General features: G+C 52.5%; 1 protein-coding gene across 2 annotated transcripts; it reads left to right on the plus strand.

Annotated features, from left to right (window-relative positions):
* The first annotated feature begins 1,709 nt into the window (after nt 1-1,709).
* Nucleotides 1,710-13,942, plus strand: LOC123588744 (vitellogenin-like). Of its 2 annotated transcripts, none has more exons than XM_045459921.1 (7): nt 1,710-1,846; nt 5,155-5,208; nt 6,325-6,485; nt 9,830-9,900; nt 11,646-11,811; nt 11,886-12,020; nt 12,776-13,942. In XM_045459921.1, the coding sequence occupies exons 1-7, from the start codon at nt 1,792-1,794 to the stop codon at nt 12,995-12,997; spliced, it is 864 nt and encodes a 287-aa protein (XP_045315877.1). In that variant the 5' UTR covers nt 1,710-1,791; the 3' UTR covers nt 12,998-13,942. The 2 variants fall into 2 exon arrangements, with proteins under 2 accessions (XP_045315877.1, XP_045315878.1); XM_045459922.1 differs by lacking the exon at nt 1,710-1,846 and adding an exon at nt 3,886-4,459.
* The last annotated feature ends 522 nt before the right edge of the window (nt 13,943-14,464 follow it).

The following is a 14,464-nucleotide window of genomic DNA, read 5'->3' on the forward strand; positions in this document are numbered from 1 at the left end:
CACAGAATCGGAAACAGGCTCCAGGCTCTGAGCCATCAGCCCAGAGCCCGACGCGGGGCTCGAACTCACGGACCGCGAGATCGTGACCTGGCTGAAGTCGGACGCTTAACCGACTGCGCCACCCAGGCGCCCCAATAATTTTTTTTTTTTAATTAAAAAAAATTTTTTTTTCTTTTTTTAAGAGAGTCATACACAGAGTGCGAGCGGGGGAGGGGCAGCGAGAGGGGGAGATGCAGAATCCCCAGCAGGCTCCAGGCTCGGAGCTGTCAGCCCAGAGCCCGACGTGGGGCTCGAACCCACACGCTGTGAGATGATGAGGTGAAGTTGGACGCTTAATGGACGGAGCCACCCAGGCACCCCCGCGGTTGTTTTTTTTTCTAATTGTGATATACTTGACATACAGCCCTGTGTAAGTTGGAGGTGCAGAACGTATTGACCGCATACATTTATATGGCAACGTGGTTGTCATTATAGCATCAGCTAACACCTCTATGGTGTCATGTAACTATCATTTCTTCTAGTATTGGCGACACCCAAGTTCTGATCTCTTAGCCACTTTAATATTTATAATCCAGCTTTCTTTTAGCTCCCAGAGGCCAGCCCCGTGGGTGGGACTTGGTTTTCTCCTTTGCTTTATCGCGTTCGGCATCGCCCAGAACATGTTGTGGGTCCTAGGGAGCTTTTAAACGTTTAGCCCTGAAGCACCTGGGGGGCGGAGTTGGTTAAGCATCCAACTTTGGATCACATCACGATCGCGAGGTTTATGAGTTCGAGCCCCGTGTCGGGCTCTGTGCTGACAGCTCGGAGCCTGGAGCCTGCTTCGGATTCTGTGTCTCCCTCCCTCTCTGCCCCTCCCCTGCTCATGCTCTGTCTCTCTCTCTCTCTCAAAAATAAACATTCAAAAAAAAAAATAAAAAAAAAATCAGTTTGATGAAGGTTGTACAGCACTGAATGAACTGAAGACCCCTGAACTGTGCCCTTCGAATGGGAGAATCGTGTGATCTGTATTTTACCTCCATAAAGCGGTTTATAAAAAGCATCTTTATTGTGGGAAGTAGGTGTATGTGATGAGAGGCCCACAGGGCCCAAGGAGGCAGTGGACCCAGAGATTGGCTGCCCGCAGCCTCAAAACCAAAGATACAGGTGGAGGTGACTTTGAGGTGAGGAGGAGGAGGTGAAGTCTGGGGGAAAAAAAAACAGGACGGTGGCCTTGGGTCAGGGCATGGGAAGAGCCTGCAGCCGTCCACTGTTGGGTGAGCGCCATCGCTGGCGCCTGGGTTTGCCTATGTTGGCAGTGGGGCCGACAAGCCAGACCTCACAGCGGTGATGGTTTTGCAATATTGTGAATGCCCTCGGTGCCACCAAACTGCTATTTAAAAATGGTTGAAATGGTAAATTTGATTTCAGACCACACACACACACACACACACACACATCAAGGTCGTGTTTGCCTTCTGCCCCAGAAGCTCCATTTACAAGGCTTGAAGAGGCAAACCTTTCTTTGCCTCTCCTGAAAAGGGATTTTCCCCCTCAGTAGTCAGAAGCCCCCCCACCCCCCTCCTCCTGGGTAGAGCGCTAAGAACTTGATCGGAGGCTTCTGATTGGCTGGGTCTTTGCCCTGGAAGCCCCCTCCTCCCCCTCTCCACCAGCCGGCTGGTGGCCGTGGTTGGGAGAGTTGAGCAGGGCTGTGCCTGCCCCTTTGGGAAAGAAAGTCCTTTCCAGGGTTCTCTGTGCCATCGAGAGAGGCTGACGGTGTGGGGCTCCTTGGGGCTGGTGGCGGTGCAGGTGCCCATGGGGCTCTTCCGTCTGGTCCTGCTCGGGGCGCTGGTGGCAGTGACTTCGGGGAGTAAGTAAAGCTGCTGTGGTCCTGGTTCTGTGTGGGGTGCAGCCTGGACAGCAACTCCTTCTTCACCCGGGACGGTATTTATGTAGCCAGGTGCCTGTTGACCTGCTCCTCCCCTGACTCTCGTGGTTTTGCCTTTCATGGGGAGAAGGAAAGAGATTCCAGGCGGATCCTTATCTCTTGCCTCTGTCTTCCACCAACCTCCTCTGAAAACTTGAGACCAGATCTGCAATGCTGAGGGATGAAATGCTAAGTTGAGGGCTCTGAGCTTGTGCGCAGGGATGCTTAGCTGTCTGCAGGGGTGTGAGGTGGTGGGCATGAAGATTCGAAGCAGCTCTCTCTCGGATGCAGCGTACCTTGGTGAAGTGTGCTTTTTATCTGTTGTCTGTTTCCTACGGAAGTGTTTAGGGCAGCGAGATTCAATAAAAACATAATGGGAGACGATATGTAATTTCAAAGTTGCTAGCAGCCCTGTGTAGAGAAATGCTAAAAAGGAACAGGTGAAATTAATTTGGGGGATATCATTGACTCGACCCAATATTTCCAGAATGTCATTAGAGAATGTCGTCGCTGTAAAAAGGTATTAATGAGACATATTTTCCGTTCTCTGAAATCCGGTGTGTGCTTTATACTGGGAGAAATTTTCCAATTTTTTTTTAAGCGTATTTCCATTCTAAGATTGTAATTTTTAAATGATCTCTATACTCGACTTGGGGCTCGAACTTGAAACCCTGAGAGGAAGAGTCGCACGCTCCATCGACGGAACGGGCCAGGTGCTCCCATATTTCAATTTGGAGGCTGAATTTTCATTGCAAGGACTCGATCTGTATTTAGATTTCCTAAGATCTAGAGTTGAAAAGGGGGGTTTGTATACTAAGTGGTTTTAAACCTACTTAAGTTTTCCAGTAGCTGACTTGAGTTACTGGTTTTTAATTGAAACACAAAATTGAAAGTTCCCCCATAACACCAGCCACATTTCAGATGCCCAATAGCCACACGTGGCTGGTGGCTACTGTCCTGGACGGTGCAGGTCAGATTGTAGCTGGCTCTTTGATTTTGTTTTGCTATATTTTCAGCACCTATTTGCCTGGTGCCCAGTAGGTACTCAGTAAATCTGGGCTGAATAAATGAATGCATAGGGACCAGAACTGACATCCGAGAAGGCTGAAAGGAGACCCGGTTTCATTTCCAGGCTGTAGAGATCACATCCATTTCAGTCCCTTTCGGATCTCTCCCTTGAGACGAGTAGGATCCGATAGAGAGATGTATCACCTTTCCAAGTTCAATGTTTCCCCCTCTTTGGCTGATCTACTTGGTAGGATTATTGAATCGTTTTGGAACTTTTTAAATTTAAATACTATTTTTTTTAATACTTAGAATATTTATTAAAAAAATTTTACTGTCGTTCTCTGACTTATTTCACTTAGCATAATACCCCCTAGTTGCACCCACGTTGCTGCAAATGGCAGGATTTCGTTCTTATTGCCAAATAGTATTCCATTGTATAAATATTGTTTTTTTTAAGTGCTTGAGAAAGGAAGGGAACACGATTTAGTTCGAGCACAATACTCTTTGAACACACCTCGTTTCTGGAGCTCGTGGTGGATGGGGGCTCGCGGGCTGGGCTGCTTTGCAGCGTAGTTGGTGGGCAAAACAGATGTACAGGTTGTTGGAAGGGCAAACAAGCCGAATGCTGGGTCTGTGCACAGTTGGCAGTCAAACGATTATGCGTAAACAGGTTTAATTTGGTGCCCAGAGTATATGCTGTCAGAGACTTGGAGGAAAGTGGGAAGGGAAATCCATCAGGCTAAATGTCTTTGAAATGTGGTTTTATCCAGTGTTAATGTACTTGAGTGCAAAAAGCGATTTGTGAGACGACAAAACATTTGGGAGGCGGGGATGTCCTCTCATGTTCTATTGTTTCCAAGGGTCTAAACAAAATGGCGTAAAATGCACTTTGCCCCATCTTGGGGAAATGTTTCATCTCTCAAGGGATTAGGCAGGCTCCTATGGGAAATGGTTAGCCGTCGAGGCACGGTGGGGTAGTTTTAAGGATGGAAACGGTATTCTAGAAAAGCTGTTGTCTGAACATGGTTGCAGACGGATTCCTGGCTGAGGTTGTTCCAGGAGAGCGGGATGGGTGGTGCCTGGGAAAGATCCAGGCAGGTGGCTGGAAGCAAGGACAAAGGGTTGACAGAAGGTGAAAGTGGGCAGCACTCGGGCTGGGACGAGTGAGGGAGAGAAGCTGACCCTTTCCCGGGAAGGTGGTGGGGGCGGATTCCCTGCAGAAGGACCTCCGTGGCCTGGGGTAGGGGCTAGGAGGTCGGGAGCCCGTGCTGTTCATTCTGTGGTTGGCTTCTGCTGCTGAGAAGGCGGCCGTGGTGGTGAGGGGTGGAGGAGGTGTTCCGGAGGCTCTGGAGACCACCGCTCATTGCTGCAGCCCCCTGGTCTGGCTTTGTCGGTTCAGAGTGGTCAGGGAGAACCCTGCTGGGGTGAGACCCAGAGGAGCCTGGGGTGTGGAGAACAGGAGGAATAGTGTTCAGGGAGGAGGGAACAGCATGTGCGAAGGGCTTAAGCTGAAGAAGAGGACCCATGCGTCTAGAGGGTGAGGGCCAGGTGAGAAGTGGCCAGAGGGCAGACAGCGGCCAGCCCTTGTGGTAAAGGATGTCCTTAGGAGTGCATGTGGCTTGAGGGGGGCGGGGAGGGGACTTGGGAGCTGTTAAACCAGGAGCGATGTGATCAGATTGAGCTTTTTGTTCTTCCTACGCTTTATTTTTGAGAGCGAGAGAAAGAGAGTGTGAGCTGGGGAGGCCCAGAGAGAAGAGGGAGAGACAGAATCCGAAGCAGGTTCCGGGCTCTGAGCTGGACTGAGCCGTCCAGGTGCCCCCAGATTTTGGTTTTTAAGACAACTCCAGCTGCGGACGAGGAGTTGTGGACACGGGGATAGTTAAGAGGCGGGGCAGGGAGAGGAGGGAGGGAGACTTGCGTTTGTTGATGGACTCGACAGAACTTTGGGGGCGGCCATCAGGAACAGAGTAAGAACGCAAATGACTCCCACGTGACCAGCTCGGGCAATGAGGACAGTGGTGCCACATCCACGATGGGGGAGAGCAGGTTGGATAAGGGGTGGGGAGGTCATTCCCAGCCTTCTGACAGACAGGAGTACTGGCATCATCTCTTCTTGTCCTCTCGGACGCTTAAGCGTCCCCCCCCCCCCCCACACACACACAAGTAGGTCAGTGGCCAGTGGGTGGGGCCATCCCATGCCTTCTCCTGGCCCTGCCCTTGTTTCATCCGATCTGTGATTTCAGAACCTCAAGATGTGCTGATGAGCCGGGCAGCCTCCTGCTTGAAGACAGGTGCAGGTGAGCAAGGGTCTCCGGAGACAGGAGCGGGCAGGGCTGGGGGTGGGAGCAAAGCGGACCAGCTGCCTGGTGTGAGTGGGGACAGCCTCCTCGGAGCACATGTCCCCATTCCCAGAGCGGCCCGTGCAGAGGAGAGAGGCCAGTTCTGGAAAGGCCATCTGGTCATCAGCAGTTGGCGGAGTAAACAGCACGCCTGGGGCTCCGGCCTTACACCTTGGGGTCCCCAGATGGAGTCAACATCTGTGCCGGGTGATTCTATTTGCGTTTTGGGGTGGAGTAGATGAGAGAGCTTTGGGGCGAATTCTTTGGAGGGAGAGAAACATCCGGGAGTGTGAGGTGTGGCTGTTTGAGCACCTGAAAATGTTAATTCACTGACAAGCCCCAGAGAAGGGTGGGGTGTCATAGCTGGGTTTCGCAATTGGTCCCCTGGCCTAAATGGGAGGTTAGGGAAGTATAGAGCCGCCTCCTCCCTAAATCAGCCCTTCCCGCCACCTCATTGTCCCCTGAAGCTGGCCAGCTTCCCTGCCGTTCCCATCGAGAACCAGGACAACCCCTCCTAGCGCACATGACGCACGTGATGTCCTCAAGGCCACAGGCATCTCCCAAGGTTGGCATCCCAGCTGTGTGACGCTGGGTAAGTTACTTAACGTCTCTGAGCCTCAGTTTCCACCTCTGTAAAATGGAGGAAGAAGAGCCACCCAGAGTTGGTTGAGGCCTAAATGAGTTCACATAAGTGTAGATCAGTGGTTCTGAACCAGGACCGTACCCCTCAGGGTGTTTTGCAGTGTCTAGAGAGAGTTTGGGTTAGCACAGCTGGTGGTCACATCTGGCGGGTAGGGGCCAAAGATGATGTATAAAGGTGTCAGAAGGGGGCCTTAGCGTAAGAAAACGCTGGTCACCCTTTGCTCAACACGTATTGTTCCTGTCTTTATTTTCTTCTTCACCCTCAGAGGAGGGTGCCGTCTGCTGGGCTTGCCCTGCACCGGGAACAGGCCGCTCACGGACCAGTGGAGGCAGGGAGGTGGGAACCCAGACGTCTAAATATCCTAGGTGGAGTTGAGTCGCAGAGGTTGATGGGTTGTCAAGGTGACATTCTATCCTCTGTCTGCTCTCCAGGGTCAGCTGAGCCCCACCTTCCTGTGGGCACCAGATACACCTATCGATTTTCCACCAACACCAGTACTGGCCTGCAGGGGGCCCCGGCGGAGGGGAGTGGCCTTGGCCTCCGAGGATTGGTCATCCTAGACGTGCTTGGCCCGTGCCAGATGGCCTTATGGGTGAGGGTCTTTGGGCAACCAGGAGATCCCAAGGATGCTGGGGAGGGCCCAGGGGAAGTTACAGCCCCCTCTCTACCCCCGGCTTTCCATTATACATAAATGGAGAGGAGATTTCTGAACAATCTCAAGTTCATCAAATCAGGACTCTAGAGGGTGACATCGGAATGTGGTGCCATTTTGGTTGTAGGAGGTACCCTGTGTGGGAATAGCGGGGGTAAAAAAAAAAAAAAAAAAAAAAAAAAAAAAAAAAAAAAAAAAAAGAGGGAAAGGGAAAGTATTCCTCGGGGCAAATAAAGCCATGGGATTGGGTGTTGGGGGGCAAGCTGTGTCCTTGGTAGGAATGAGGGTCCAAGCTGGGGAACCTGAGCGAACACAGCTGAGGGTCCACGGCTCGGGTTAAAGGCACATGGTAAAGCTCCCTCGTGGTCTCATAAGTGGAAAGGCCTGCTCCTTCTTTCCTGTCTCCTTTCTGATGATTCTCCTGTGGTTCCTGGACAGACCCTCCCACCCCACATCAACGGCGGCCTTTTGCTTTGCCAGAAGTCTTTTAAAAAAAAATTTTTTTTTAATGTTTATTTTTGAGAGAGAGGGAGAGACAGAGCATGAGCAGGGGAGGAGCAGAGCGAGAGGGAGACATAGAATCTGAAGCAGGCCCCAGGCTCTGAGCTGTCAGCCCAGAGCCCAACGCGGGACTCGAACTCACCGACCACGAGATATGCCCTGAGCTGAAGGTGGATGCTCAGCCGACTGAGCCACCCAGGCGCCCCTCCCAGAAGTCTTATCTCCTGCTTGAGAAGCATTTCTGAACTGGCCAGAATGCTTGCTCACAAGCGTGGCTCAAAACTTTTTTTTTTTTTTAATGTTTTCACGTAGACCACTGGATGTGGTCTCTCGAGGGGTGGCTGTGAGCTGCCTCTAAATTCTTCAACCGCCCAAAATGTCCACTCTGGTCCCAGACTTCATCTGGAGTCTGTTGTCCGCTCACGTCCATCAAAATCCTGGCAGGTGTTGGTTGGTTTTCTGTAAGACCAGTTTTCACAAAGCACGTTGTGTGCTGCCATAGATGTGTTCTTTTGCTTTAAGCATTAAAAAAAAAAATTGGTAATGTCAAATGTGGGCCGGAAAAGAAAAACTGGCTTCTATCAAAGGCGTTTGGGGGAAAAATGGAAACTTTACAGCCGCCCAGGAGGCAATCCGTTACACACATTTTTGTGTCAAAGGTGTGAAAACGGATCTTCAGAGCAACGTGTTTTCACAAACGGAACGTGTGGGTCTAGTGACCACCAGATCAAGAAGTGAAACACAGCCCCCGTCACCTGCCCCGTTCTCTCTTCTGGTCGCTTTTCCAGAGGCCTTCCGGAGTTCTAATGCCATGGATTAGTTTTGTCTGTCTTTGCACTTGGCTCCCGTGGAATTATTCAGGATGTTCTCTTTTACGTCTGCCTTCTGTCTATTCTTTTTGTGTGCGTGTGTGTAATTTTTTAAATGTTGATTTTTGAGAGAGAGAGAGAACAAGTGGGGGAGGGGCAGAGAGAGAGAGAGAGGGAGACACAGAATCGGAAGCAGGCTCTGGGCTCTGAGCTGTCAGCACAGAGCCTAGCTTGGGTCTCGAACTCATGAATTGTGAGATCATGGCCTGAGTTGAAGTCAGACGCCCAACGGACTGAGCCACCCAGGTGCCCCTCTATTCTTTTTTTTTTTTTTTTTAACGTTTATTTATTTTTGAGGCAGAGAGACAGAGCAGGAACAGGGAGGGGCAGAGAGAGAGGGAGACACAGAATCAGAAGCAGGCTCCAGGCTCTGAGCCATCAGCCCAGAGCCCGACGCAGGGCTCGAACTCACGGACCGCGAGATCACGACCTGCGCCGAAGTCAGACGCTCAACCGACTGAGCCACCCAGGCGCCCCCTAATTTTATTTTTAATTGTAAAAAAGCATATCATATAAATTCTTGCCTTTTAACCATTTTTAAATGTACAGTTCAGTAGTTTGTTACAAAACTATGTTCTGCTTCTGTACGTAAAAGTTGCACATACAGAATATAGCTAGAATGGATGGCTTTCAATCAAGTGGTCAGAAATCAAGTGCTATCAGTTACGTGGCTGAGGGATTCATTGTCCAGGACAATGTCTCAGTGCCAAGGGGGACCGTATCTCACCCCAAGATTGCAAGCCTGGGTGACTGGGGGCACGACAGAGCCTCTGTTGGGGGAGGGGAGCTGGTTTTCAGGGGAGAAAGCAAATGGGTTTCAGGCAAGATGAAGATGAGTCACTTTGAAACAAAAATCCTCAGACAGTGAAATGATCCTGTAAGATGCTATCCTGGTGGACACGTGTCATGATGGGTCTGTCCAAACCCATAAAAATGTGCGACACCAAGAAGGACCCCTGATGTAAACTCTGGGCTTTCGGGTGATGATGATGATGTCTCCATGCGGGTTCGTGTATTGTGACAAATGTACCACCCTGGAGGGGTGTGGGTAATGGGGGAGGTTGTGGGTGTGGGCATATATGGGGTATGTGGGAAATCTCTGCACCTTCTCAGTATCGCTATAAATGTAAAACTGCTCTAAAAACAGTCTGTTTTTTGGGTGCCTGGGTGACTGCGTCGGCTGAGCATCCAACCTTGGCTCAGGTCGTGATCCTGTGGTTCGTGGGTTCGAGCCCTTCATCGGGCTCTGTGCTGACAGCTCGGAGCCTGGAGCCTGCTTCACATTCTGTGCCTCCCTCTCTCTCTGCCCCTCCCCTGCTCGCACTCTGTGTGTGTGTGTCTCTCTCTCTCTCTCAAAATAAACATTAAAAAAATAATTAAAAGTTTAAAAAAGTAGTGTTTTGTAAAAAGTGCTATCAGTCACATGAGGAAGGCAGTTTTTAGGGGTGATTTTATTTTTCGTGTTTAGAAAGTCCATCTTTTGTGATAAGCGCACACGTGCACGTATCCACAGGGGCATTGGGACATCCAGGTGTTTTAAATGCATGGTGAGCAAAGTCTTGGTTGGCTTTGCAATTCTAACATATTTTGTCGATACGCTATATTATAGATACACATCTCTTCCCACACTGCTCGGGCCTTTTAGGCAAAATGAGAAACCAGTGAGAACTTTCTGGACGTTGACCAGGGAGCCGTAGATTCTGGGTATTTCAACTCTTTATCCCCTGGAGCTAGTTGGCGTCTACCACCCAGGAGCTAGAACCTTCCCTCAAGGGAAGGATCTCTCTGCCTGGCTCCCGACACGGGGGTCTTATTACCATGCTGGGCCCCAGAGCTGCTGGATGAGTGGGGGTGCCAGTGGGGTCCTGGGATATCCCTGGAGAGGTCACCAACTCACGGTCCTTTCTGCTTTAGCTCCAAGGCTTCCAGGTGACCTCCATCTTGGGATCCAAGGTGACAGTTCTGGAGGATTCTGAGAGGTTGAGGTAAGACGCTAGCCTTCTCGTGGTAGGACCGCACCTACAAGCCCTGTACCCCCTTCTGTTAGCCAGCAGGTGTCAGGTGTACCGAGTTAGATTGCAAGAACGGTGAGGGTGACCCCACCTTAGGTTTTGACCTTGGGAAGCGCCCAGGCCAGACCATTGATGAAAACGACTGAGAGTTAGGGCGTAGGAGACTTGAGTGAGTCTAAGTAGCCTCAGATGGCCTTCCCTTACCTGGTGGGAGAAGCTGGTCTCCTATTTCCCTGTCCATCACCCTCCACATGTCCAGGATTTGTGTTTGTCAAACACCCCCTGGGCATTGTCGATGAGTACATTCTGGGAGATCCTGGGTGCCCATTAAAGCCCACCCCTCTCCCTTCCCTGTCCCTGCTGAGATGGGGGTTTTCTTGGACACCCATGGCCTCTCCCTTGCCGAGCTAAGCCTCCCTTTTGTGACCCGGCCAAGCCTGGAATTCTCTTTCAGGCTTGTTTCCCAGGACTCCCTGACAGTGGCCTCAGTGGCCTCAAAGCTCAATCCAGCCGCCAGACTGAAGACAAAGCCCATCCCTGCAGATTCCTCTTCCTTTTTTATTGCAAATTCATTTGTTAAAAAAATAAAGCCTTTGTGCTGGGGTCCAGGGTTAGGGGACGCTGCCCAGGGGCAGATGGGTCCCTGCTGAAAGGCTTAGGGTGGTCTCCTCCGAGGGGGCAGTGAGGGCTATTGTCCCTGGGCTCCTCATCAGAAATGCTAAGTCACAGGGCTGGGGGTTTTCAGCTCCTTGAGGCCAGACTGACATTTGCTATTCTGGAAGGGGCGGGCAACATTTGCATTTCTCTAGCACAAGGCCTGAGACCCAGGGGGCTGCCTCCCGAGGGCCCCTGACTCCCGGGGTCTGAGCTGGAGAGGGACAGTGACCTCCTGGGGAGGTGAAAGTAAGGACTTCAAGGTTCTGCTTTGCTGGCTGGCTCTTGGACTTGAAGCACCTCTCTCTTCTACACCCACACACAACTGTGGCGACTTCACGGCCCATCACCTCCCCCCACCCCATCCCCCCACCTGGCAGGTGCAGGAGTGGCGGGGAACAGAGGTGAGGGGTGGCGGGAAGAGCTCTGGGCTCAATTCTGCTCCCACCTCCTTCCTGACTTGCTGTGTGAGCCCCTCCCCCAGTAGCTCCCCCTCTCTGGGCCTCTTGTCCTCATCTGTACGGTGATGGGGTCTGAAGTTTCTGAGACCCATGGCCCTGGAGCCAGCCTGCCTTGGTTTGAATCCCAGCTGCTGCCCTCGTCCCTTTCTGGTTCTGAGCCTCAGTTTCCTCATCTGTTTGTGTGTGCGCACGTGCGCGTGCCTTTCGCGGTGTGGGGGGGGGGGCGGGGTTGGGGGGATGCTAGATACCTCCCAATGGGCTGGGAAAATGAGAATCTCTGGAATTCAGGAAGCTCTTGGAAGTTGAGCTTTTGGTTACTTGACACTGGGCGCACCCAGGTGCTTTAGTCCAAGTGTTAGGGAGGCTGGGCTCACCTTGGAGCCAAGAGTTGGCTGCCCCTTGTGGTCCGTTCAGAAGTTGCTGGAGACCCCAGCAGAAGAGGGAAGCAAGGTCATTTGGGAAGATGGTGGGGGGGTGGGGAGAGGCAGGGCGTTCCCTAGGGGCTTCCTATGGGGAGTGACCTGGAGCAGGAGGGGCAAAGGCACTGTGGCCCCAGCAGTGCCTTGGAGGGTCCCCTCCTGACTCGCACCCACCGGTCCCCAGCGCTGCCCTGGGCCGCTATCCTCTGAGCTTCGTCCTGCACGCGGGCCGCGTGGCCCGCCTGTGTCCTCGGAGTGCAGAGCCGCGCTGGGTGCTGAACGTGAAGCGCGCGGTGCTGAGCCTCCTGCAGGGACGCCCGGGTGCCTCCGGCCCCCAGACCCTCGAGGAGGTGAGGCCGGGAGCCTGGTTTGGGGGGGCGGGGGCAGGGGAGGAGCAGGGGCTGACGGGGTCCCGCTCGCCCAGGTGGACGTCCTGGGCAGGTGTCCTACCACTTACCAGCCACACGGTGCCTGGCTGCTCAAGACCAAGGACTTAGGCCGCTGCTCCCTGCGCAGAGCGCGCTCCTCGCTGCGCTCCCAGGCCCTGCCGGGGGAGGAGGTGAGTGCCCCCCTCGCCCCCACCCCCAGCCCTCCTGGACCCACCTTTCTTCCCCTCCTCCCTCCCCAGCTCGCCCTGCCCTTTCCTGTCTACACCTCATTCCCCTCCATTCCCTCTCCCTAGTTCTCCTTCCCTCCAGACTCTTCTACCCCACACCCCCATCTCGTCCCCTTTGCCCTTCCCCCTTCCCCCCTGCTCCCTGGCCCCACTTCCTCTCCTCCCATCCCGTCCACAGCTCCCTGCAGAGAAAGCATTTGGTCAGTAGCACTTTTCTGGGTAAGGGTGAAAGGTGATCACTGTTAATGTTAACAATTACACAAAGTCTTCTTTGAAGTTTATTTACCTCTTTTGAGAGAGGGAGGGAGGGGATGGCCGGGAGAAAAGTGCTGTCAGCGCAGAGCCTGATGCGGGGCTGGAACTCATGAACCGTGAGATCATGACCTGAGCCAAAACCTAGAGTTGGATGCTTAACCTAAGACTGAGCCACTCAGGCGCCCCTGTACAAAGTCTTAATATCTGGCAGCCTCAGGTTCAAAGTGAGGTTTTAGTACCTGCCCTGGGGTTCCTTTGTGTGGGAACCCCCCCTTGTCCTTTCCCTCTCTGTCAGCCTTTGCTCCGGCTGCTGGTACTACAACCCAGGTTGGGGGGAGGCTGAGGTCGGGCTTTGAGGCCCCCAGCATTCCCCACCTAACCCCTTCACAGCCGGGGCCTTGCCTGAGCCCCTGCCTGTCTCCCCCACCCCCACGGTCCAGCAGCCTGGCCTGGTGTCCCGCCTGACCTGCCACCAGAGTTTCCAGGCTGGCATACTGAGGGAGGCCTCCTGCACGGAGCTGGACACCGTGGGGCCCCTCTCTGAGAAGGCAAGTGCCGTGCACATGCGGACCCTTTCCTCGCTCACCCTGCTGCGTGAGATGTCCTTGGATCCGGCTGTCACAGGTGACCAAGGGTGGATGTGGGGACCCTCAGAGCAGACTTGAGACCCCCTGTGGCAGAGCGGCTCAGGCAGGCCTAGGGTGTATCACTCTTTCCCTGTTTGGCACCCTATCTGTCTTGAGCAGTTTCTGAAAATGGCTGTTGACACGGGAGTCCGTCTCTTTTTCTAGAAGTTTCTGCTGGCTCCCATGGCTCAGGTTTGGTCTTGTCCTTTTCCCTGGGTTGTCTTCAGTGGAGATAGAATCTTCTGGTTCTCAGCTTTTGTGGGAGAATTCCACCTTCCATCTGATGACCTGAGCATTTTGGGGGCACGCTGACTCGGGTTTCCTGATTTTCTGGAAAGTTCCTGCCAACACATAGCGTTCCCTGGAGCTTGGCTCCCTTCTAGAATTTTGCACGGAAGGAAAGAAGCAAGGCATGCCTCTGAGGGAAAAAGATACATATTTTTTGGTGGTTGAAAAACTGCTCTTTCCCTGAATAATCAAATAAAAATGATTGTTATTGCTGACCTTAGGGAAGGATTTACTGGGGGCCAGGAGCCGTGCTGAGCATTTTATGTGGATTGTTTCATTTGGTTCTTATCATGACCCCAGTGGGAAGGTACTGTTGTTAGTTACTTTTTCAAATAAGGAAACTATACCTCGAAGAGGTAAGAGGACTTGTCTGAGGTCACACAGCGGGCAAGAGACAGAGCCGGGACTTGAACCCCCAGCTCTGTTCTGTAACCTTCGTGTTTCTGAGCCCAGGCTCACTGCACCACCTGAGCAAGAACCTGGCAGGTGGGACTGAAGTCCTGGAGCTTCCCAGCATCCCCTCTGGTTCCGCAGAACACTGGCTGGGGTCGCAGCCTGCCCTGCCTTCTGAGCTCTGCCTCGGGCACCATGCAGGCAGCGAAGGGGTCGTCTAGTCTTGTTAAGACCTGGATGTTCCCCAAAGGAATTGAATGAACTGCCCGTGTTTTTTTTTTTTTTCATCTTTCATTAAGATAGAAGTGGTTTTGGGGCGCCTGGGTGGCGCAGTCGGTTAAGCGTCCGACTTCAGCCAGGTCACGATCTCACGGTCCGGGAGTTCGAGCCCCGCGTCAGGCTCTGGGCTGATGGCTCAGAGCCTGGAGCCCGTTTCCGATTCTGTGTCTCCCTCTCTCTCTGCCCCTCCCCCGTTCATGCTCTGTCTCTCTCTGTCCCAAAAATAAATAAACGTTGAAAAAAAAAAAATAAAAAAAGATAGAAGTGGTTTTATTTTCATTTTTTATTTTTAAATATAAAAACTTTAAAAATTCACGTTGCACACTTCATTTATTTATTTTTTTTTAAGTATTTATTTATTTTGAGAGCAGGGAGGAGCAGAGAGAGAAGGAGAGAAAGAGAGAATTCCAAGCAGGTCCTGTGCTGTGCGCTGAGTCGGACGTGGGGCTCGATCATGCCCTGAGTCGGGATCAGGAGTCGGATGCTTAGCCCCTTAACCGACGGAGCCTCCCCAGGTGCCCCACAGTTAATCCATTTAAAGCGAAT

The sequence above is a fragment of the Leopardus geoffroyi genome, chromosome E3 (assembly GCF_018350155.1).
Source record: "Leopardus geoffroyi isolate Oge1 chromosome E3, O.geoffroyi_Oge1_pat1.0, whole genome shotgun sequence".
Lineage (NCBI taxonomy): Eukaryota > Metazoa > Chordata > Mammalia > Carnivora > Felidae > Leopardus > Leopardus geoffroyi.

Bases quoted from the DNA above. Each gene is read 5' to 3' on its own strand.
- LOC123588744 (XM_045459921.1), top strand. From the start codon at position 1,792: ATGGGGCTCTTCCGTCTGGTCCTGCTCGGGGCGCTGGTGGCAGTGACT. The intron at 6,486-9,829 runs GTGAGGGTCTTT...TTTCTGCTTTAG, and splicing joins CGTGCCAGATGGCCTTATGG to CTCCAAGGCTTCCAGGTGAC. The intron at 9,901-11,645 runs GTAAGACGCTAG...ACCGGTCCCCAG, and splicing joins GAGGATTCTGAGAGGTTGAG to CGCTGCCCTGGGCCGCTATC.